The 26,948-nt window shown below is 33.2% G+C and overlaps 1 protein-coding gene across 1 annotated transcript in view; it reads right to left on the bottom strand.

Annotated features, from left to right (window-relative positions):
• The window catches only part of LOC121437087 (protein diaphanous homolog 2-like), a 441,828-nt gene that overhangs the window by 388,420 nt on the left and 26,460 nt on the right, over positions 1–26,948 (bottom strand). The window contains 1 exon segment of the mRNA XM_041636931.1: positions 26,489–26,593. Coding sequence (XP_041492865.1) covers positions 26,489–26,593 — 105 coding nt within the window.

Raw genomic sequence — 26,948 nt, 5'->3', positions numbered from 1 at the left:
ACCTTTATTCTAATATTGTGGTTTATTTCACCATTTCTAATAATTCACCATACCACTTACATAATTCCCTGTGCACAAGCTGTGAGTTCCTGTGGTCTATTTCACTGCTAGTCAGCATAGCCCTATGCCAGTTTATGAAACTATTCTATTTGATACTCTCACTCTAATTTTACATGTGAAAAATAGTGAATTTCCTTTCATCAGAATTTCTATAGCAGTTTATAAGATATTTGGCAAAACAAAATACAAAAAATTACAAAAAAATAAAATGAGATGTTAACATTCAGTATTTTAACATAAAAGTATATATTTGACAATCCAATTTCAAACTGTTTTGAAGACTAGGAAAAGTGAAAAAATAACAATTCCAGAAACTAGCTGTGTTTACTCTGTTTTGTTTTATTTTTGGAATAGGTTTTCTCTGTGCGCTATCCTGGGACTTACTTTGTAGACCAGGCTGTCGGAACTCAGAGATCCACCTGCCTCTGCCTTCAGAGTGCTGGGATTAAGGTGTACACTACCATCACCACCTGGCAAGGTTTTGTTTGTTTGTTTGTTTCTTAGTTTTTACATTCCAATGAAATTTTTCCCTCTCACCCCTCTTCCCAGTTCCAACTGTCTCCACCCATTCCTCCTCCACTGTTTGCCTTTAAATATAGGCAGGCCTCCCATGGATATCAGCCAGCCATGATATATCAAGTTGCATTGAAACTTACACTTTGAAATCTCACATGTAAATTTTTAAATGTGAAATTAAGGGAGAAAGCATTTTTACTAAATGCCTAATATTCAAATGAGTATTATAACCTTGAATTTTAACAATTTCAATTAGAATTAAATCAATTAGAAATATCATTCCACATACAAGTGTCATTGCCAAAGCTACATAAAATCCCTAAGCAACTAAAACCAAGCTCTGTGCCTCTGACTAGAGGTGCATTTCTGGAATATTCTATTCCCATATTTCCATATTAAAATGCAAGATTACTTTTAATATGTAGTGTTTATCTACTAAGATACCAAGTTCAAAGTTCTTGTTAATTAGGTGACTAGTTATCTGAAGGACATTTCTTGTTCCCTAGCAAATGTATTTCAGATGTTGTAGGAAATGGGACAATATTCACTTGATCACCCTATTTTATGATCTACAACCTCTTTTTTGGCCGTAGATAGAGAAGTTGCAGATTCAAAAAGTTAAAATACTATTTTAAAATTCTTTATACAGCATAACTCCTGAATTTCTCTTCATTAGCTTCATGCAAAAATCATTCCCAATAATGAAGAACTCCAATAGATCAAGATGACTTATATGAATGTATTCATATTTCATGCTAATTAGTCCCTCTACATGTAATCTCTTTCCCTGGTGTGTCCAGTACATGTGTCTCTGTCCTAGATTGCTCATTAAATCTGCTATAGTTCATTTGAACACTGCATCACTGTAACTGGATTAGACATTTCACAATCCAAGGCCTGTGATTTCTTCCTCTGTGTATTACTTACAGAGGCTTACAAGCAAAGCACTGGTAACACTGATATAATGCATACAGCAGTTGATATGACCTGTAAGTATATAAAGAAGGTTATCATAAAGGTAGCCTGGTATCAGCAATGCCTCCATTTTGTATGCAGGTAATATACCCAGTATCTGACAAAGTTTGAGAAGTAGCAATCCTTATTCTTTTTAATGGGGACCTCTGAGACCAACATTGTCTAGAAAAATACCATGCTCACTGTTATATAGAGACTTTTCCTAGATTACTGCATCCAGCATACACACACACACACACACACACACACACACACATTTTTTTTTAAATTCAAGTTGCAAAACCTTTGCAGGAGAATACAATCATAATATATTTCTGCCTGAACTATAATGGTCTGAGTCTATTTTTTATACGTGACAGAAGGAGGTTATGTGAAAATAGCACAATGGTGCAAAGGTCTCAAGTGTGGATAAATTTTTAAATCATTACATGGTGATAGTTTGATTTCTATATTTTTTTCTAGTCCAGTATAATGAAAGAGCACTGCTGGAGGACGAGGTTTTGACTTTTTATTAAAAATCACTTCTGTATAATCTCGAGGTATGATATTTTGCAGACTTGAAAATTCCACACTGATTGTCACTTTCCTATATTTTTGGAGTTATAAAATAACAAAAACAAAAGCCTATGTCTACAATATATAACTTTTTGAAGACTAATCTACATCATAATTGTGCTTACTCAGAATATATTTGAAATTATTAATCATTTAATTACATGCAAATGAAAACAGACTGTAAAAATTGCAATACTTTTCAATCACTTTTATTTTCATATTAATTTCTGTTTGTAAAGTATAACAACGTACTATCAGGAAAAATCTGTACTTTCTTGTGTTTTCATTTTTAACATTAATAAAATGTATTTTCTATTAGGTTTAAATCGTAAAGCACTATCACAAATAAATGAACACATTAACAATTACCAAACTATTTTTTTAAAAACCAAAATAATGATTTCAAATTTTAAATAGTTGAAATATCTCCTAAATCATTAGAAACAAGGAAGTAATATTTTCATTTTATTACATTCTCATAGAAGACACAGCTTCCCTTCCCTACTGATTACTGGGAAAATTTAAATATCAAATGGAAGGGGTTGTCATCAAAAGAAATAAAATTAAACCACTTTTATATATCCATTTTCAATGTAGGATTTTTTAACTCAATACTTATTCATGAATTTAGAATTGTGAAGATATGAATTTAATCACATTTATGAGTAAAGAACTTGAAAGTTACATTGATTCACCAATAACTTAAAACAAAAATACTACTCATAACTCTGAAGGCAAAGGGAGGTACATCTCTTTGAGTTTGAGGCCAACATACTCCTTATAGCAACTTCTAGGCCAGCCAGGGCTACATAGTGAGATCTTGTCTTAAAGCAAGCAAACAAAAACACATGTATACGTATGAAAAATTAACAGCAGTGGAACACAATCTTTATAAATATTACTAATTTTTAACCCTTTGCTTTTAAACATCCTTAAAGAAACTGTGATTATGGGCATTGTTTGAATAGTAAAATATTCTCTATTGATTCAGTTTGCTTAAACATATAAAATATTTTATAAAGTTTTCTATTTAGTTAAGTTTAACTTGTAGAACACGTTATCGTTTTAGAGAGAAAAGGATGGAGAGAGTTTAAAAAGAAATGCCAATAAAGTGAACACTAGAAGAAGTAATAGAGATGACCTTTTAAAGAGACATTTACTAGCATTCTAACATAACTGACTTAGTTTATTAGACTTGGTATTTTCCTGGTCTCCAATGTTATTGTCTTAATTTGGAAATGAGTTCATTTTGAAAGTCCAGATTTCAATGTTAAACAATTTAAGTGTTTTTAGGGGGTTTATAATCATACAGATAAAAACCTCACATTTTAATTTCTCAACATGGAATTGGTACTAATATAGAGGTATTTATGGATAGGTAAATATATCTGAAGAACAATTTAGTATCACACTATGAACTTTTATTGCACTGTGTTGTGGGAAGTCTTAGTGATTGACAGTGTGATTAGACTTTCAAAATACAGAACCCAGAGTCTTAGAAAGGATAAAATATAATAGTTTCCACATGGTTTATATGGGTACAATAGTGTTTTGGGTTTTTTTTTTTTGTTGTTGTTGTTGTTTACAATGCTGCTCTTTGAATAGAGCAATGTTGAGTAAATGCTCTGTTAAGTAGCTGACGGTATCAAATAGAAAATCAAAATATTAATAAAAATACATGAGATAAGCAAAGTAGATATGCAAGACTCTTGTAAAGTAAGGAACTATATCCTTTAGATAAAACTAGAAGTATTATTATAGTGCTTTGCTTATAATTTAATAATAACGCACATGCTACTGTATATTTAGCACTGAATTGAATGTTCAGTATATACACACATACACAGCCCTATTAATAAAAAGTTTATAAAAAGGATTTCAGAATGTACTTTCTAAATGATGTTTTAGGAGGCATAGTAAATCAACTTATAATTGGAATAATTTCTATCATATTTCTTGTTACAATAAAATTTCTACACTTGAACCCCTTTGTTTCAAATGTAACGTAACAGTAACATAAGAGCAAAAGGGTAAAGAGCTTAAAAATTAGGAATGTAAGATGAGAGAAATCCATCCACATAATGGGTATTGTTAGTGATACACAATAGCAAAAATGTATGAACAACCCAAATGTTGTATGTCTTGCAATACTATGATAACATAACATATACCTATAAAATATAATTGTTTGTTTCAAAAGCTACAGAGAAAAGGCCCCAGAACTATCCCAGAAGAGACTAACATTGAGATATAATAAGCTGTGATTGTAGAAGCAAGCAATTAAGGTTAAAAGATGATGAGAACTATTAATAAGTAAAAGTTTCATTAAAACAGAAAAAAATAACAAAACATTTCAATTTATTCAGAAAGTTTTGTGAAGAACAGTCTAAATACTAACAATAAAAAGAGACAACTAACAGAGACCAGGGGGTGGGACTCAACGGGAATAGCACTTGCTTAGCATGCATGATCATGGGATCAAGCTCTGTAAAAACAAAACAAAAATGCTAGGCAGGCCATTGAGAAGCTGGCTTTAGCAGAATACCAAACTGACAGGTAAAACTGTCAGGAGTCAGTGACAGCTGGTAAGTAATAAAGGTAGTAAATGTCACACTGAAAAGGACTAATCATGAACCTCCCAATCATTTAGATTGAATAACAATAGATACATTGAAAACAATTCCATGATCACTAAAAGAATATTCTATGGGCTATTTTGACATCATTACTTCTATAATGAAATTACTTTGCTAATACCTTAAGAAGATTAAAGTAATATTTATGCAAATGAGCACGCTAACACAAAACATTGTGACAACATTTCACATACTGCTGGATTTTAAATTAAAAACTGTAGTTTGGGAGTTTTGTGTTATGGTTATGAATTAACCTATTTTGTTCTTAAAAAAAGTTTTAGATGTAATGGCATGCATAGTAAAAAGAAAACATTGGTAGATTCAATGTTTACATGGGACCCTGATGTTGAAAGCTCAGGCTTCCTTTGGCATCAGTGGAATGTTCACCTTTTATATACATCCATTGTGCAGTGAGGAAATGGCAACTGATGGTCTCTAAATAAAAGACTCCATTTCCCTCAACAGAAACAGGTGCTAGCAAATAGCTACTGTTTGCACAGTGAATTTCTAGACAAAACTTTACACAAAAGGAAAATACAAATAATTCCTAGGAGGCCTCCTCTGTGAATCTCCAGGACAACAGTCCAGCTGCAGTAATGCCATATGCGTCATTTTTAAGGTCAGTTTTGTATCAGTTACTTATTATAGTGGTACTACAAGAATATTTATAAGAAAGACATCATGAAGAATTCAATATTTGGAGTTATAATTTCATTACTTGATGAACATCTTAGTATAAGACCTTTGGTGCCAACAATGTTTTGGCTATGGTCACTTATACTTTTAACATAATCAAGTACTGCCAAGAACTATCTTTCTAGGACTATTTCCATTGCTTCCTCATATTTTAGACTAATCTAGTATCTTAAAAAGTAGTTAATGCATATTCTTTACATCGAATGCAGTTGTGGGAACTCCTTCAGCCAATAGCCTTTTAGATATCAGTCCATTTTGGGCATGGTTTGATGTACTCTAAGTGCAGATGAAAACCCTGTGCAGGCCCCCTTTTCTTCTGGATTCAGTTTCCAGCTTCCAGCATAAACAGATGAGCATCTAGCCTTACTATGAGTTTTGTCCCCAAATAAATAAACTTTTGTTATACTCCATTCTGGGCTATTGTGGAACTCTTTAATATGCCTTCAGAATGCTACACTGAAAACAAGAGGAAGGAAAATGAAAAACATCATTTGGTTTTTATTGTAATTTTTATATAATACAACACCACTGGTGTCATCTTGTAGAAGCATTATTAACAGTATAATTGATACTTAGCAAGTTCAACTGCAGAAGGAGATCACAGGTGTTCTAAATTCTGATTTAGTAATATTTGGGAAAAAAAATCTTCTACATGTGAGGAAACAAAGCCATGTTGCCCATAAACCAATAATAGGATAACCAGAAGTTTCAAGAGAAAATCTATTAATCTGGGTAAAAATATTTTCTAAGTACTTAGAGGGCAACAAGAAAGTAGAACAAAAGTTACTAACATAAAAACTAAACTGAAAGATCAAGAGGGCCACCTGCAGTTTGAAAGTTAAAGATATGAAAATTCCTCAATCTCCTTAAAAATATTGTTTCTGAGGCTGAATATCCCAGGAGCCTTAAGTTATACTGGATTAGAAAAACATATAACTACATAATTCAGATTAATTAAAAATGTAATGCTTCATGGTTTGAGATCTACGATGTTTTCATCGTGTTTAATTTTTTACTATTAAACATGAAGGCACTAAACTATAAAATCATGTTTTGAGTAGTTATTATATCAATATTATATTATATATATTATTTTGATATAGGTAAAAGAACTATAACATAAATTGCATTTGAATATGAATTAGGCAGTCATATTAGTCTGCATAAGAACAGCTTTCATATTTTTTCAGGCACCATCAAAATACAAACTTAAATTAGACAAAATCCCACAGCAGGACAAATACATATATGAACCCACAGAGATTGTGAAAACACACATAAGACCTGGACAGGTTAAAATAAAACAGCAGAACAGAAAAGGGCAAGCATACATAAAGACCCACCGCTCACCAAGAGATTGCTTGCAATTGGCAGAAGATGAGAAAGGGAATATAAATTTTCTTCAGTGAAGTGTCAGTGGGTCTAACTATCACACTCAAGGGAAGGTCGTATGCCTCAGGCCCCAGAGTAGTTATCCAACACAAAATGGAGTATTTTATTATGTATGTGGGTGTGTGGGTGTGACTTTTCAAGCTTTTATTTTTTCTTTCCCTTCTTATTAGGTTTGGGGATTTTTGTTTTTTTAGTTGGTATATTTTTACAGAAAACTTGAAGTCCAGTGGGCAGGAAAGTGCAAAGGAGCTTTGGAGGAGGGTTACAGAGGAAAAAATATTATCAAAATATGTTACATGAAAAGTTTTTTTTTAAATGTGTTATTTGCTTTGTTTAATTCTCTATTTTCACATTTGGATGAGAAAGATTTTCAAGTTTCTCTCAATTCACCCTAGCCCTAGAAAAAAGACTGTTAATGCCTTCATAAACCATGTGAGATACACTCTTAACAGGGGCTTGGTTAGCCCCAAAATTCTGAGATTGTTCTAGTGGACGCTCAACCTCAATCCCTTCCCCATGTCGCTCTCCCCAAACACTCTCTCATCTGAAAAAGTCCATCAAACCTGGTTCTTTCTCCAGAAATGCTCAAGACCACTCCCACAGGGTATTTAAACTCTTGTCCAGAAAACACACAGGTGGTTTTCAGTTTCCCTTCCCAGTCTCCTCTCTGGAGGGCCGGAAAAAACACCTGGGAGCATTTTACCCATTAAACCCGGGCTTTTTTAGTATTAAAAAATTGTTTTGATTGAGCCATATATTTTTCTCTGATCCCCTCCCTGACTCTCCCCTCCCCTTCTATTGTCTCCAATGATCCCCATCCTCCCAATTTACTCAGGAGATCTTATCTTTTTCTACTTCCCATGTAGATTAGATCCATGTATGTATTTCTTAGGGTCCTCTTTGTTGTCTAGGTTCTCTGGGACTGTGAATTGTAGGCTGGTTTTTCTTTGTTTTGTGTCTAAAAGCCACTTATGAGTATACTATATTTGTCTTTCTGGGTCTGGGTTACCTCACTCAGTATGATGTTTTCTAGGATCCACCTATTTGTCCACAAATTTTAAGATGCCATTAATTTTTTCCACTGTGTAGTATGCCATTGTGTTATTGTACCACATTTTCCTTATCCAGTGTGTTCATTAACCTGGGCTTTTTCTAATTCGGTTTATTTGGATGAATTGGATTGCTGTGTGGGCAGAGAGGCTTATTAGAGTACAGAAACTTGTTTTGTTTATACTTTTTGTATTTCATTATTACTTAACATTTGTTCATTTCATTTTTTGAACTACAACACAGTTTATAGTATATCCTCAATTTTATGAGAGTCCTTAGAAATACTGATTTTAAATGAATATTACTCAAAGATTTTAACATTCACTTATACTGTGATAATTTTGAAGACTGTATATATTCAAGTCCAGGAGTATATTAAGAGCAATATAAAAAGGACACTGCACATCAAGGTCTCACCTACTCAAAGAAATAAAGAGATTTGTTTTTCCAAGAGGCAAAGTCATTCTAAAGAATCAAGAGTTAAGTTTGACCAGTCACACTCCAATAGTCTTGGCATACGTTTATGTAACATTTGGCAGGGAATAATAACAAGAGCTACTGTAAAACTGCCTTCTCACCACAAACACACACCCAAAAGTTAATTACTACTTATTATAAGGGAGTTTGACAAGACACAGTCACAAGCAGGCATGCATACATCAAAGAGCTTTACATAAATCACAATAGTGTTTGTGAGACAGCTCACTCAAGGGTTTATTTACACTATGCTTCAAGATCATTCTCACTACAAAGGCTTTCAAGTAATCACTCTGACCAGTGTTTGTTAAAATGCATTGATAGTCAAGCTAGTGTTAACTAGATTTTCTGAACAGAAAGTGACTGGGTCAACCATAGTACTACACAGACAAGAGCTTGAATTGTCCTTGTCGTTTTTTTTTTTTTGTTTTTTGTTTTTTGTTTTGTTTTTTTTTCCAGTGAATGTTGCAATTGAGTAAGGGAAGACTTAAAACACTGGAGTCTTGTTTTTTTTTTTTAATTTATTTATTTATTAAGGATTTCTGCCTCGTCCCCGCAACCGCGTCCCATTTCCCTCCCCCTCCCCCACTTAAGTCCCCCCCCCCCCTCCGCCCGAAAAGCAATCAGGGTTCCCTGTCCTGTGGGAAGTCCAAGGAACCCCCACCTCCGTCCAGGTCTAGTAAGTTGAGCATCCAAACTGCCTAGGCTCCCACAAAGCCAGTGCGTGCAGTAGGATCAGAAACCCATTGCCATTGTTCTTGAGCCTATAATTAGTGATCCTAGAGAAGCTAAATAAGGAGAACCCAAAGAAAAACATATAGGCATCCTCCTGAATATTAACCTTCAGCAAGCGATGAAAGGAGACAGAGACAGAGACCCACATTGGAGCACAGGACTGAAATCTCAAGGTCCAAATCAGGAGCAGAAGGAGAGAGAGCACAAGCAAGGAACTCAGGACCGTGAGGGGTGCACCCACACACTGAGACAATGGGGATGTTCTACTGGGAACTCACCAAGACCAGCTGGCCTGGGTCTGGAAAAGCCTGGGATAAAACCGGACTCTCTGAACATAGCGGACAATGAGGACTACTGAGAACTCAAGAACAATGGCAATGGAGTCTTGTTTGACATTAGCAATTTGATACATTCCTCCAAGGTTCTCTTTCACATAATGATGTGACAATTATCTTTCCTGATTTTTATCACTTCACTAACAGCTTTCATTTTCAGAAGACTTTTTTATGTTGTCAGTAAAAACTGTATTATTACTACTTGGAATAGGATAAAAATGGACAAACTAATATCATATTAAATGTAGCACAAATACTAAAAACTCAGAGTCAGACATTGGGGTTCAACCTGAAAAGCAGAAAAACAAAGCAGCTAAGCCACTAGAGTAGTCTTACCTTTACCAAAGCTATGCAACCGGAGACTAAGCCAACTAAACTGACTAAGCAGACTAAGCATCTCTCTTCTCGAATTTATATTTCCTTTAGTGATGGGATTAAAGGCTTGACTCCCTAGTACTGGATTAAAAGTACAGCACCACCTGGATTTGTTATAGCATTGATCCTGTGTAGCCCAGATCAGCATTGAACTCATAGAGATCCATCTGCCTCTGTCTCCCAAATTCTGAAATTAAAAGTGTGTGCCACTACTGCCTGACCTCAAGTGATGTAGCTTTGCCCTTCTGATGTTTAGGCAAGCTTTATTTATTACAACATAAAATAAAATATCACTATAATATTAGGTACAAAACTGCAAATAAAATAAAATTACTCAGATAATTATTCCAAAGAGGCTATACTGTGGGACAATGTCTTGTACCCTATAAAGATTTGTCATTTGTATTGGTTTAATAAAATGCTGATTGGCCAGTAGCCAGGCATGAAGTATAGGTGGGGGAGGGGACCAGAAAACGAGAATTCTGAAAAGAGGAAAGGCTAAGTCTGCAGTCTCAGACTGGTAAAAAAATAAAGATACTCAGAAAATGATTTTCAGGACTCTAGATTTTGTTTTGGTTGGAATAATGCTAGTACAAAAATATTAGGTAAAAGCATGGAAACAGCGTGGGAAAGAAATTTGGGAAGTGAAGGACGAATGAACAGGTGCTTTATAGTGGAGTGGTAGGGAAAAGAAACTATTCCACATGACATTAAAGTGGTTGATACATGCCATTATATGCTTGTCCAAACATAGAGAACCCCAATCTTAGTAACAGAGAAACGTGAAAGGAATAGAAAAGAAAAAGCACAGCAACAATTTCATTCAATTTTTCATGAACCTAAAACAACCATAAAATAGTCTGCTAATTAAAACAATAAGATGACATAAATCATTTATGAGTAGTTAAGTGCATGAGAATATCATAATTTCTATGAAAATTGGTGTACACAAAACATGATACAAAACAGAAATATATGAAAAGTGAAAGCATTGTAGCAAACTCACAGTAATAGCAAATAGAGTTATTTCTTTGAAAAATACAATCTAAAAACAAAAAAATGTAAAAACTAAAAAAACTGAACTTTGTACTGCAATATTGTTATGTGTAGAGGGTTTCACTGAAGGATTCATGGTCCTTGGTTTAATGATATTAAGAGGTAATAGGATCACTAAAATGTGGGGCCTAGAGAGAGTTTATATCTATTTCTCTAAATATGTGATGCCCTCATCTGGCATGAATTTCTACAGTACAATTATCTGTGATGGTTGTGCAAGCAAACACAGCATTCCCAGACATGGTGGTATGATGACTGAACTTTCAGCCTTCCAAATGTAAAACTTAATAAACTAATTTTATTTATAATAAACTCAGCCTCACTTATTTTGTTAAAGTAAGAGGAAATAGATTCATGTACTTACTTTGAAATGGCTGACTATATATTTAGAAGTTACACCAAAGTCTGTATATGTGTATGTATTTTATTCTTAACCTGCAAAATGCTAGGAATTTCCTAATCTCTGTACAAATAAGAAATAAAATTAGAGGCTTCTTAACTTATCAAGTAAGATGTAGTTTATTATTTTTAATAAAGTCATTTATTTATATGTAATCTTTGTCTGTATGTACATCTATATGCCAGAAGAGGGCATCAGGTCTCACTATAGATGGTTGTGAACCACCATGTGGTTGCTGGGAATTGAACTCAGGAGTCGGTGCTCTTAACACTGAACCATCTTCCAAGCTCCTATGTGCTACTTTATTTAAAATGACTAATCAACAACTGTAAATATGTGAGCATAAAATATTGGTATCAAGAGTCTAAGTTCTTCACAATCTGATATATGTTTAAGCATATCTTGTGAAGCAAACAACTTAAAACAAGTTTTGCAAGCAACAATTCCCTTGCTCACCTTGCTAACTAAGTTTCTGTTATATTTATGTGCTTCTCTCAAGTCCTGGATAGTCACCATTCCATATCTTGGCAGAAAGTATACAGTAAAAATAATCTATGGCAGGTCACCTCCATTTACATGCTTTTTCTCCTTTTATTGAGATTTTCTGGGATTCACAAAAAATAAATTAATTAAAAAAATTGTCAGTAATTAAGAAAAGAGGCATTAGGAATTCTTTCTTTTGTTTTGTAAGTCACAACACTGCAACCTTCTCTTTATTTAATATGAATAACACTGAAAAATGTAGGGGGAAAAGTGCTATTCAAACTCCTTACTAGGGATTACATGTACCTACTCCTCATGGAAGCAACCTGGCAGCATTATTCCATTTTGTGAAAAGTGTTTTGGTCTTGAAAAGACTAATAAAAAAAGAGCATAACATCCACTGAAATGTCCAGTTGTTCACTAAATATAGTTTATAATATAAACAATCTCTTTAATTATAAAGTAAGATGATTACTCCAAATTGCCCTTGATAGTACAAAGAGTGGATCATGATGTATTCTCAAATAAGAGGCAAGGAAAATATACTAAACTAAGAGGCCAAGAATGATATTAATTTCGTATTTCCAGAAGTTTCACTTTCTGCTTAATTACATAAACTCATAGACTACATGAGATGTTCTGTAAGTCTTATGAGAATCACTTAACCTCTAGAAAAGCCACACAATATTTTTCTAATGGAGTAACCAGTGGTTTTTGTATTATGAAAAGAAAGATTAAACTTTGATTTCACACTTGGATAACTGCACCACCTATAAATCTAGATGAAAACAAGAAAAAGAATTTATCAGTGGCATTTTGGGAGCTCATGGTGTGTTTTAAGTCATTCCCTTATCAAAGGATTCTAACCTGAGGATATTTTTTCTGTACTATACAACTAATTGTAAGCCCTGGTGTAATTAACAAAGTTCTCACAAAAATGCTAACTGGCTTTTAGACACATTCATAAAAACAAAACCACTTAAATATAATGTCCTCAGAACTAAAGACAGTATGCAAGAATGGAATAAATTATACTAGGAGTATAGCTCATAATTTTCTTGTATATATACCATTCTCTGAAAACTGGCCAAGGAAGCACCTGGTATAAAGAGAGGTTTCAAGGAAGTGGTTGATTTAATGAAGAAACAACTTTATTGAGTAAACATATCAAGGAATGTGCAAATGAGTTAACAGGGCCAAAAAAAAAAAAACAATAAAAGGAGGGAAAGAGAAAAAAGATCAGAATATTAAATACATTTACAGTAAGAATCTTAGAAGGATTTACCTAAGCTAGGTCACTTAATGAATGAATACAGGTAGAAAAGATGAGGGAAATTTCAAAATTCAACCACTTTTATTGTACATTAATGAAAATCAAAATAAGATGCTATAAAATGAAGCACAAATGGATTTATGTAAGCAAAAACACACATAGATTAGAAACTAACATTATAAAAAAATCTGCAATTTCCAAATTAATGCTGGTTCAGCATTTAAATTGGCTTAACATTAGCTTTGAAATATTTGGCTTCATTATATCTTTGCTTATTTTGTCAAACTTTACATTAATTCTATGATTTCTAAGTATGTGAATGTGCTTCAGCGTTTTCCTTGAGTTTTAAAAATATGATCACAATCATATCATTAATGAAGTAGAATAAAATATCTTTATTATAAATGACAATAAATGGCTTCAATGATAAATTTCTAAAAGACTCAAAATTGAAATAAAAGTCAATTGGAAAATTGGATATATTTCTAATTCATATTCCTGCTTCACATTGACATACCAATAAATATGAATAGCAATAGAAATGACATTCAATATTCATATAACACTTACTATGGACCATATCACTGTTCTCAGAATTTTCCTATCTTTATCTCTCATGAAAATGATAATTTGTTTGTGAACATTGTTGAACTTAAACCAAAATCAATGTTAAGATTTTTCTCCTATTTTCAAATGAAGAAATTCAGATATTTAGAGGGTATGTGACTTGCCGAAGGTCACTTGGCTAGGAAGTGGTAGAATGATTGCAAAACCAGCATTTGGACTCCAGAGTTTATTACTGTTATATCTGACACTGGGGCCTGAGAATCTCTCTTTTTTTTTTTTCCTGTGGAAAAGCAGCTGGTCTGTTGCAAGAAGTTTTCAACTGACAAATGTCTGTCTATATTGGGTTCTCAGAGAGTAGAAGCTAAGGAATTGATCTGATCCATGGAGTCATAAATGCAAAAGCTCAGAATTTAGGAAGGGATTAGGAAAAAAAGATTAAAACATGATGTTTCATGAAAAAGAAAGAGAAAATTTGTGAGCAGAAATAGAGGCAAGGAGAAGTACACAACAAAAGTAATGTCAGAAATCAGAATCAAAAATAGACATTTGCTAGAATACTGAAATTAATAACAATAGTAACAATAACAATGACAAAGTCACTATGAGGAGCAAAGCAAAGAAAAGAATGATCCATTTTAACTGCATCAACTGGGTTCTCAGACCACTTTACAGAAACTGAGAGTTTTGTCTATGAATTATTTTTGTTTGTTCGTTTTAGTCATTCTCTTTCATTCTCAACTACTACTTAATATTACACACTAATCATTATCTCTTTTTCATTCTTTTTCCATTTCCCATGGTTCCTTCACAGAATTATTACTGTATATCTGATTGTGCTAATTGACTGTTTTAACTAAGGAGTAAGTTACTAGGAGCTAAGAAACTCTTAATAGCAGTGGGTATACCAAAGACAAGGATTGGTGGGAACTGATGACAGAGAAAAAGAATCTACAGGCTGATGTTCTCATGAAAACATATTTTAAAAGAGTCAGAGGTCCCTTTTTAAATGCCACTTTTAATTCCATTTCTTTTCCACGCTTATTTTCCTGGCACAGTGGTATGTCCAGGGCTGAGTACTGTTAAAATGGTTTGCCTGCCGATCCTAGGAAGTTCCAGGCATCCAAGCTCACTCAGTAATTAAGAGACAAAGGTGTTACAGCCTTTAATTTCTTTAATGCTAGCACTTGGGCACCAAGTACTGAGGTAGAAAAGGCACACTGACAAGCACAGGAAGTGACAGATGACAGCAAGGGAGATGACAAAATCCCTACCAAAGGCAAACATTACAGCTATTAAGTGACAGCAGACTGGGACCATGAGCCTCTGCTGGTATTCTCTCTGTGTATTTCTATCCAACTGAAAACTGACAAGCAAGAACACAGCAGCTGTCCACCCCCTTTTCTCCATGGCTATTTTCTGCTCAATGAACACATGAAGGAAAGAGAGAGGTAGGCAGAGTTATTTCTCCAGACTCCTTGATTTTATCTGTGTTCAGTCAAAGGTTGCCCCCTTTTCCTGAAAAGATGTCCAAATAACAGTCCAAGGCAATGCTTAACTTTGAGCAACTTTTTAAAACAAATATCTGATGGTGGTCCTGCAGAGACATCATCCTGTACTTTCGGTCTACTTTTCTGCAACAAATTTTTACTCATTCCAAAACTTCTAAGTTTACTTCTCTATTTTGTATTTCATCAACAGTAGGGATTAGGCATAAGCAATGTACACTCATCCCCATAAAACTGGTGGTCTCCCCCCCACACACACATACACACATTTATTTATTTGCATGTGTGTTCCTCTGTGTATCGATATGCGCATATAGGGGAGTGCCCATAAAGGCCAGATGAGGGAATCATATTTCATGTTAGTTCTGACCAAGCCTGGGTAAGATGAGAACCTAACTCCATTTCTCTGAAAAAGTAGCATGTCCTTTAACCACCGAGTGATGTTGCCTGCCTTGCCATTTTTAACCTGAGGAAAACATGCAGAATCGTATGTTTCATTTGTTTATTTGGTTTGGTTGTTTGTTTTTTCAAGACAGGGTCTCTCTGTGTAGCTCCAGCTGTCCGGGAGTTCTCTCTGTAGATCAGACAGGCCTCAAACTCATGGAGATCTGCCTAGCTCTGCTTTCTGTATGGTTTTATAGCTATTAATCACAATCATAAAACAGTCTTAAAAATTGCAAATTCCTTCAGACAAAGTCTTTGCTAACATTTGAAGAGATTAAATTTACCACACCTGCCCATGCCTTCCCAACACTCCCAGGAATTCTGCAATCTACATGATTTTTCTCATTTAGTATCAATACAGCCATGTAAGGCACATATTATTAAACCCAACTTTGTGTACCAAGCCTCAAAACAGGTAAATGTCTCTCTCCAAAAAAAAAAAAAAACCAGCATTTAAATCCATCTTTTTTTTTTTTTTTAATTCTGGTGATTTTCTCACACTGATGGAACTGCACTCTGAATATTCTACATATCACCAAAATAGCACATACCATTTTCCTGTACAATTATTTTTAAAAAATGTTATAAGTCCTAAATTAAGGATGCATCAAATGGAGAAGCTAAGTTATTTTATACTATTTATATTTTCACTTCCGTTCCAGCATATAAAATGGTTTATTGCATGAACTTGACACGTGGACAAAGAATCCAGAATCAAACTGAGCAGCTCAGTGCTCAGATCTGTCATTTCTGTTACATCTTAGGGGAGTCACTTAACCATCTGGAGCATCAACTATTGAAATGTTTTTTCCTAATTACCCTTCAAAATCATTATATACTTCAAAAAAATATGATGATTGAATGACAGATTATATGTAACACACTTAGTACAGTAAAATCATTCAATAAATATTATTGACTAGTATTTTTCTCATGGTTGACACAGTATTTCTCAAAACTATGTGTTTTAGCACCAAGATTATCTGAAAATACTTTCCTTAAAATACCTTGACCTATATAATCATATCTGTTTTTTTTTCAATATGGCAAAATTCCCTTCATTTTTCAGAATCAAAATAACTCCCCAAATGAAACCTTTTCATCTGCCTCAAGCAAAATGAATATCCCCTAGGTAGTTCTCATACTTTAGCTATATGGATTCTGACATTATAATATAAAGTATTCTTCATAGCTATACTTGTTCAGTAGAATATAAACCCTTTCATGTGAGGAGTCACATTTATTGAGCTGTAATAAAACTGAACACATAAGATATGCAGGAAATATGAATAAATAAAACAAGTAAAGCCTAAGCAACATATCAAGTCCTTGTTAAAACTGTCAAGAACTATAAAGGAATAGTTTCAGATTCTTAATTAAAAACTGCCATGCGTACTCTAGTAATTCTTATCAATTATTTAATTTGAAGGGAGAATAAATACAAAGTAAATATCTGGAGTTCGGAAAGAAAGTTTTGCTCCTTGCCCAAAGATATTTTAGAAACTAGAAAAAAATTAGAGATGAAAAACTTAAATAGTTTCATTATTAATTTCCTCTAAAGACACCCTTATGGAGAAATTAACACTGTGAAAAAAGATTGAAGATAGAAGGAAGGCTAGAAATGGGAAACAGAGCAGACAGGAAAAGAAAGCAAGTGTGTGAGGCTTATATTTGAAAATCAGAAAAAGAAAAAATAATGTGGCAATTTAAAATATGATACAGTGTTGCCTGGACTGAGTGTTCAAAATGGTAATGTTTTCACAGACAAAGGTTATTTCATAACATTAAAAGTATATACTTCATTAATCATTTTCTTTTAAGACATCTTACTCTACCATTGCTTCATCTAGCTTTTTGGTGATTTTTGAAAAACAACAAAAAGAAAATTAAAAAGCGAAAAATTAAGGAAAGTTAGAAAAATAATTTATTCTATTCTATTTCATAATTAACTTGAAAAATGGCTACTCTAACAAATGAGTTAAAATAATAAGAAAAAGAGAGTATATTAAGATCTTGACCCAAGAAACTATCTTACTATCTCCCATGAATCAATATGATCTCAATTTAAGAAAGAGTTAACATTAATAACTACATCATATCCAGCAGGTATGATGCCATCTCTGGCATCCAGGGTATCAAGCAAGCACATGGTGTACAGAAATACATGCAGGCACAAACACATACACATAAAACGAACAAAATCAATCTTGTAACTTAACACCTGCTGGTATAACAAGTGAATTGATACTGATAAAATGACCACAACTACATTAGACATGCATTAACTCACTCAAAAAGCCCAAAGTAGATAACATTATTATCCCCAGTTCTTATCTTAAAAAATACAGAGAAATTAAGGATATTACCTAGTATAAATTAGGCAGTGGAAGAAGAGAGTCTGAGCACTGAGAGTCGGGTTCCATAACCTCCTTTCCTGTGATTACTTTTCTAACAAAATCTAACATGTCAATTGACATCAGCTTTCCTTTTTTACCATGACCTCCTGCTGATACACAAGAAGTGGAAATAAAAAAGCGAACTTCACTAATATTGATTATAGCATAATTTGCTGTCTTTAACAGAAAAATGCAGCTAATCCACGTAACTTCGTTTATCGTTTTAAGACTGTGAACAAAGGGGTCTCTACTGAGACTGGGTTGGTCTCCAATTAGAAGATCATCCTGTCTTTGCCTCCCCAATACAGATTATAGGCATGAGCACTACACTGATTCGTGTCTAATTGTTATTTCACAAAACAACTAGAAAATTAATATGTGTTTAGTTTTACTAAACAATAAAATTTACCAATATTAATGGAATATAGTTTTATAAACTAAAAATGATTAATCTTTTATTCAGACACTATCGTTTATATCCATACAGAAAAAAATTAGAGGAACTGAATTGGTTGTAAGACAATGGTCATTTTTTTCAATCAAGTAACATTCTACTCAGAAAATATGAAAATGCAATAAATTGGAAGGATGTACATGAGACAAGTAACACACTTTACATTTTCTAAGCAGAAATGTCACAGCACTTAAAGGTTAGTACATATAAATTGTCACCTTCACTGAGGCATAGTATGACTATATCTTCAGAATGCAACAACATTATATAATAATATAATATTATAATAATAATACAGTTAAATCATATGAAGTAGTTCAGGATGTCCTTTACAGAAAAAAAGCATTTATTTCCTTTACCAAAAGCTATCATTTAACTATGGTCCCTTATTTAATCTGATAAAACTAAGTCTATACTAATGGACAATGACATCTGTAATGAAAACATCAATTGAACATATGATAGACAGATGTCTACTTTATACATTTGAGAACTAAATTCACTATTTCAGTTTTAATGTTTATGCTACCCATTGAAATCTATTTAAAGAATATTAAAAGTGTGACATTTAATATAATCAAAAATGATCACAATCTTTAGATAAAATAGGAAAAGCTCACAATGTTCAAAGACATTGAAGAACATTAACAAAATGGAGATAACTATAGAGGTGGGATATGAATGCAGCCCTACCTAGAGAAGGACGAGTAACAGTTCAAGGTCTTCTGAAATCAAAGGAGCCTAAAAAGGACTCATAAAATTAAAAATAGTTGAATATACAATCTATAGTTACCAGGAACCAGTAGCCTTATGATTTCAATATAGCATTCAAACTTTAATAAGATTACATGCATGTAAAAAAGTTGGAGATTTTTAGAGTCATAAGATGGAAATGAGAAAACAAATAACAAATAAAAGCTATTATGTTCTATCATTTCTTCATTATCTTTTATCATGGGCCTGGTTTGGAGTATGACTACAGGTCAATTGATGCATATTTAAGTTCAACCTTAATTTAAAAAATCACTGAGAGAAACCCAAAATGCAACACATTTGTGATATCCAACTTCATTTCATCCAAATTTATGGCCTCTCTCTCTCTTTCTCTCTCTCTCTCCCTCTCTCTCTCTCTCTCTCTCTCTCTCTCTCACACACACACACACACACACACACACACACACACACACACATTGAGAATGATTCAAGTGCAACAACTTATTAAATACGAATTCTGGTAGTGACCTAAAATTTGACACAACACAGACTCTAATTAAGGCAATATTTAATGAACTCATAAAAACAATGAGTAAAATTTGGCCTTATCATTAGACACTTTCTTAACAAATGTGACAGTATTGTCGAGGAGAATTCAACTACCTACTTAGTTTCTGTCAACATTTTACTGACAAAAATGCTCTAATAGAATCCTTGACCTTCAATACAGAGTTTAAATGCATCAAATACAAATCATTAAGTATTTTTCAAAAGCACACAATAACAATTTTGACATTTTACAAGGTCATTTTTCAGAAGCATAAATGAATAAAGGTTTCATTTTGTAAAATCACTAATATAACTTCTATTAAATTGTATAAAATTAAAATTAATAAGGTCAATCATATCCAATGTTTTCTTTTACTAATATCAAAAACTGTGTGACAAAAATAATTTGAATCAATTTATGAATATTTTCTCATTCCCACCCAATACATTTCATTGTGAATGAAGCAGTCTAAGCATGAAACATCTACATGATGATTTGCTTCCAAGAGAACGAGTATGAGTTGCAGAAATTTTTAAGCATCTAACAGTATTTGATGTCTAGATGGATAGCTGGAACAAGAAAGAGTAAAATGTGATAATATATTATATAATATACCTAAGGTATAAACATGATAAAAATATCTAATAATTTATCTTTAAGTTTTTCTTTTTTAAGACTATTTAAAGAGAACTATCTATTTTGATTGGGATTTATTTATTCAGTTTTTTTTTGTGTGTGTGTGTGTGTGTTGTATGGTTGTCCTTGCATGTGTTCAGAGACAGGTTTTCCAGGTTTTCAAACATACCAGTCAGTCAACATACCCTAGTCCCTTGTGTAGGTTTGCATTTTATGTGGATGCCTGACTTCACTATTACTAACAAGGACATGGCATATAGAAAATGTACTCTTTAGGTATTAACTACCTTAAACTATATTAGACTACATTGAAATATTTAGTATTTAATAAAAGCAAGTACACACTTCATTCATTTGCCATTAGTCTCTTTTGCAAATAGTGATTCATGAATACTGCAGTTAAGCATTATATATTGAGAAAGTTTGTAAGTTTTCCATGACGGTTTGGACCTGATTTTATTTCAATTAAACATGAGAACATCTACAACAAGAAAGCAATGGAAATAATAAAAGTAGCAAAAATAAATAGAAATTCTTCTGTCTCGGCAAGGTTGTTATTTAAATTTCTAGGCGATGTGATTTTCTAGTAGTTGAACATCTCCAGCTACATATCATCCTCAATGGAATTCAGGATTCATTCTTCCATTATCCTCCAAAATATTTTATTTCCTTTCTGTTATTTCAATGAGTGTCATCATCTTCAGTGGTTGTAAACTCAACAAATGTTGATATGACTTGCATCCACTTTAACTTTGAACATGTACAGGTTAAAAAAACCAAAAAAAAAAATTTCCATTTTGGAAAAGTCTAAAAGATTTTCTTCTGTCTCAGATTTTATTGTCACAGAAATAGTCATCTGTTTAAAATACTTTCTATCTTCCTGAAATAGTTCACACTTTGGCATATTTTCAGACATTTTCTTCAATTACTTACTTGTTGGCATATCCTTTATTGGGTATTCCTCCTACACGTCCACAAAATTTTGATATCTGAGGAAAATTTACAGGGACAGCACTGTTTTGTTTTTATTTGTTAGATTGGTTTGGACTGGTATTATGCATTTTCTCTCCTATGTCTTTAGATAATCCCTACTACATTCAAGACTTTAAATTTTAACTATTTGATACAAAGTCTAACTATGTAGCATAGCTTGGCCTGGAGTTTGATATGTAGCCCGAGCTAGACACAAAATTTCAATTCTCTTTCTTGAACATTTAAGTATCTTAAGTACCACTATAGGTAGCATCATTTCCATGGTGTTTAATGTAATACATGTATAGACTAGCCCTAACACACAGTCTTTCTCTGACTCAAACCCAGACAGTCTTTTGTGACTCAAAATGTTTATCTTCTTTCTCAACAATGCTACTGCCATTATCATAGTTCAAATCAGTAAAATCTCAGAATTAGAATATTATTTAAAAGGTACTGCTATCTACATGTCCTTCATAACACATCCTCCTTATTTGAAAAGTTCACTCATGTACTTTCTGTATAGCAAACACACACACACACACACACACACACACACACACACACACATTTTCCATTCTCTCTATTAGTACTACTCATGCCTGTCTATCCCTGCTATTCTATACCAGTTTGTTTCTCACATTCAAGTCAATTCATTTTGATTTTTGAAACACTCAATTTAATCTGTGAGACCATAGGTTTTACAAGTATTCACTAGAGCACTGTGGACTTAGCAGGGGGCTTGCAATTGGTGATAATGACTCCACATATTCAGGATGCATCAGCAGCCAAAGATTCAGCAGTAAGAAACACAGTCACATTAGCCCTTATCCAACCCATGAGCGACTGCTCAGCCAAACACTGATTCATAATTTTTCATGAATAGTAAGAAAATTAGTTTTTCGTGTCTCTCTATAGTAATCACAACAGTGTATTATAGCAGTTACTTGATATCACTATCTCCTCCCATTCTCTGAGCTCTAATCTGTTTTGATAACACACATTCTTTTAAATATACAAAATGAAAAACTAATTTAGATTGCTAATGACACATTAATTGTGTCATTACACCAAAAACACTCATTACACCTGAAATAAAAGGAACAAAAACCCCTACTATTTAGAAAAGAAGCCAAAATCATTTTGAAATATGACTGTGGTTTCAAAGAGAAGGAAGCTCAGCTGTGTGATACAGCATGATCGATGTTCTCCCTTACCATATAATATCTGTTACTGTTGAGAAAACTTGAGTGTAGCTTCTTTTTCTCATATACTTCTTATTAGAAGTAAGTGTCAAAGATTCAAAAGGAATATTGCAAATTACATGACTTGCATTCAAAAGAAAAAAGGTAAACTCTTCTGCTATGTGGTTTTATTATCCTGGTATTATGACTGTCCTTTATCCAATTACCTTCTGACAGTTCTATTCAGGTTTAATGCCAACCAACCAGTGAAAATACCATTGTCAATAATCTTCCTAGTTTAATTGGTCTGAATATATCCAAAGCCTAATACTCTGCCCATTAACATTTCAGGAAAGAAAATGGTCTAGCAGCATGCATAGCAAGTATATTCACCTACGCTTGGGAAACACATATCTATGAACTTTAAATTACTATTGCAAACTTCAGTGATTATGGAAATTCATCTTGGATACACTTTCAATGTGCTCAATCACCAGCAAATACACCCACTAAAAGGAGATAGTGAGTAAAACAGTTATTATTCCCCATATATTATTATACACCAGAACTTTTGTTTTTTCATTACTGCATTCCAGGTATGCTGGAGTATGGATTCTTTCAAAAGAAATGAGTTAAAATTTGAAGCACTACAAGTAATTGCACTAGTGGCTTCTAACATATTACAGACATAGAATATATTGTGTTGGTCCTATGTATTCATAGAAGTGCAATAAATTGACTCAGCATTAGCAGAAAAAGCTGCATACATTCTCTAAGAGACAGTGGCTATGGTTCTTTTGGGAGGTTCGGCTACAGAGCATTTAAATGGGGCTTGTGAGCAGAGTGGTACTAGGTGCCAACGAAGACCTGCTGCATCCTTGGAGCTGGGATGGCTCGCAGAGGTGGTGAGCATGGCTCGCAAAGATGGTGAACATGTGTCAACCATGGCATAATGGTTTTTTAATCAGGAAGAACTTTTATCTTGGTTAATGTAAAATTTCTTCTTGGAATATTTCATTGTCCCAGTTAAACTTTGAAGTGTCTTTCAGAAAAAAAAAAAAAAAAAAACAATTAAATGCAATTTGGATAAAAAAAATTAAGTAACATTATTATTTATAAAATATTTGAAAAAGGTTTAGTTTGGGGCTGGAGAGATGGCTCAGTGGTTAAGAGCATTGCCTGCTCTTCCAAAGGTTCTGAGTTCAATTCCCAGCAACCACATGGTGGCTCACAACCATCTGTAATGAGGTCTGGCGCCCTCTTCTGGCCTGCAGGCATACAGACAAAACATTGTATAAATAAATAAATAAATAAAAAAAAAAAAAAAAAAAAAAGAAAAAGGTTTAGTTTATAGTTAGATATAATTGTGGAAATATGTTCTATATAGCATTCACTATTTTTGATCAAATTTTATTTATATGTATAAGTATTCATGTTTCCATATACTCATATATAGATATATCAAAATATCTTCGTATACTTAAAATGGCTGCCTCTCCTGGAATGAAATCCTTTACTGAAGTCATGAGGAAATATACAAACCTGTAAAAGCCTGATTTTTTTTACTCTTGTAAGACTAATTAAATTATTAGAAAAAATCAATTTCAGAAAATTTGTTATATATTACAAAAAAATTTGAATAATTTGTTTTTAAATATTTGAAAGGTACATTTCTATGTTTCATCTTTTCATTGAAAGACAGAAAATTTTTTAAATTTATGGAAATTAATTATAAAAATTAAAATTAATGCAAATAAGAAAAACAATTATTCAATGAGCATTTTAAACACCAGTGGAATTTTTTCCTCTATTATATATAATCTATTTGAATACCACAGCCACAAATTCCTTAAACTAATTAAGGTTGGAGGTATAGTTTAGGGAGAGTGTTGCCCACCATGTGAATGTACCTGAAAAAGAGAACAAATGTATAGAATTTTAATTCAAGTAAATATATATTCTCCAAGTTTGGAGCCTTTCAGTATCAAAACATATTAGCTACTTTTCCCTCATAGAATAATTAGAAGTTAAATAATCAAACTGAGATATAATGTAGTAATGTAGCTGAGAGAGTTGACCAGGGCATGTTGGCACAATCTGGACTATATAGAAAGTTTCAGACTAGCCTGGGCAAGGTAGTCAGAGTGAGCCTCAAAAGAAAAACAATATATAGGGGTCAGGGGAATTCAACAGCATCTATGAGTAGATGAATGCTAGCAAGAGATAGCTTTTGTAACAGGCAGAAAACAATCCTGTAGTCAGTCAGGAATGGTGGTAGATATCTTTAACCCCAGCACTTGGGAGGCAGATGCAGATGGCTTTCTGTGCGTTCAATGCCAGTCTGGACTGCACAAAGAGCACCACCCTCACCAGGGATACAAAATGAGACCCTGTCTCAAAAGTAAAAATGAAACCAACAGAAGCTACTGTGGTCAAATGAGTCAGGGAAGGGCACAAGGTTAGAGAGGCTTCTTCAATGTACTTAATATGCTAACATGTCTTGCAAATCTCTGAGAATTTTATGTTTATTAAATTTAGTGAACTATGGAATATTTTCTTTGTGAAAAATCATTAAAATAATCTCTAAGTAATGTGTGGGAAAGTTGGCAGAATGAAAAGTATGGAGTCAGTACATTAGAGACCTGATGAAAGGAAGAAAAATTTCACAGCAATAAAGGTTGTTTTAGCTAGGAGAGCAGTCAGAGTCTAAGCTGCAAAGGGAGTAAGTATGAGGCAGCCTAGGCCAGAAGGCTTTTAATATTCTTGGTAAGGAAATTTTGTTTAATCCCAGATACAACAGGCGTCCACTGTACACAATAAATCCTTCAGTTATAATAATTAGGACAATGTTTTGTGAGGATTAATTGACATAAAAGGATGAACTTGAGGAGGAAAAGACTACAGGCAGGAAGGAAAATAAGGAGACAACTATAGTAATTCAGCAAGACGTGAAGGGACTGGGGTTTTAATGAAGAGGAAAAAAAATCACTGGAATAATTTAAATAAAAGAAGAACTATCTTTATCAGAAACAGGGCAAGAAATAAATCAAACTTCAGTATTAAAGAAAGTGATACATTTTAAAACAGGTCAAAATGGAGACTAAGCTGGTTTAAAGAAAGGGAAAAATCAAAAATATTGAGTTTGATTTCAATACAAAAGACATGCCTACGGGGACAGCTGGAAATGGAAGACAGACTCAAAAGTTTTGACACCTACTAAAAGGTGATATATGAACATATGAAACTGAGTGGGACATTTATGCTAGGAAAAACAAAGCAGAGAAAAATGCCAAGGGCAGAGAGAACACAGAGATATCTCACAATTGGGGAATGAGAAAATCAGAGAAATCAAGTTCTCAGACAGATGGAAAGGGAAGTAGGACAATACTGAAAGAAGAAACAAAGATTTGGGCTATGGGTGGAAACCTTTCGAGCTTACCAGTGACTTTGGAAGTAATTTCTCAGTATACTGTTGGGGATAGATATATCAGTCGACCACCTACTGCACATTATCTATTTAAAGGCATCTTCTTCAATTTCATATTATCCATTTAAGCCACGAAATGTGCTAAGAATATAGTTAACTTTAAAGTTTAGACATATTATTAAGAACTGTTTGTGCAAGGGAATGTCAAGAAAAATAAAGTGTATAGGTTTTGAATTGAAGGTAGTCTAGATTTAAAGATTTCAAAAAGTCTTTTTGGATAATTAAAATTCATGAGCATTTCTATATTCTTTTTGAAAGAAAATACTATGCACACAATTTTGCAAATCATCATGAAAATTTTATGTCATAAACAGTTCGGCTTGGGTAATGTATTCTGTTAAAATATATTCAGGGCAGTTTGAGTAAATGAAGCCTTATTTATTTCCAAACATTAAAATGATTTACTGTCCTGGAAAAATCATATCTATACTTAGTTCAACTAAAATGTGAAACTTTTAACCACAACCAAAATGTCTGTTTCCCATCACATTTTTCCTTCTGACTAACGAGATAACTTTCTACCCCCAAATTCATTGTGACTAAAATCTCCATTTTGTTTAATTACCTGGGTTCTAAGCTGCTGGATTTCTATTTCCAGTTCTTTGATTTTTTCATCTCTTTTCTGAAGCTCCGCTTGAGCTTCCTGACGAGCTGTGAATTCTTCATCGAACTACAATGACCATCATCATAAATATGCAGTTACTAATACATATTTGAGAAAGATTTAAACAACATTATGTAGTAAATATGAAGCATGATTTTTTTTTCTTGTCTGAATTTACAGATCACTCAGAGAGATAAAGTTCTTGATTATTCTCCTGAAAACTAAGCAGTCACACAGGGAAAATTCTCTTTGTAAAAAAAAAGTAATGGAAAAAAATGAGTGGACTGTGAAGTCTCTGTTAACATGTATGGAAAGTTTATTGTTAAAGAAAATTCAATTGTAGAATTAATATAGTTTATTGATTATTTGTCCCATTTCTTTAAGCTTAATTAGAAAGTAAAATATAAAAATATGGAAATCA

The sequence above is a fragment of the Microtus oregoni genome, unplaced genomic scaffold, assembly GCF_018167655.1.
Source record: "Microtus oregoni isolate MIOR12 unplaced genomic scaffold, Mior012 000050F_ref0000143, whole genome shotgun sequence".
Classification (NCBI taxonomy): Eukaryota; Metazoa; Chordata; class Mammalia; order Rodentia; family Cricetidae; genus Microtus; species Microtus oregoni.
This window is presented reverse-complemented; position numbering and strand designations above follow the sequence as displayed.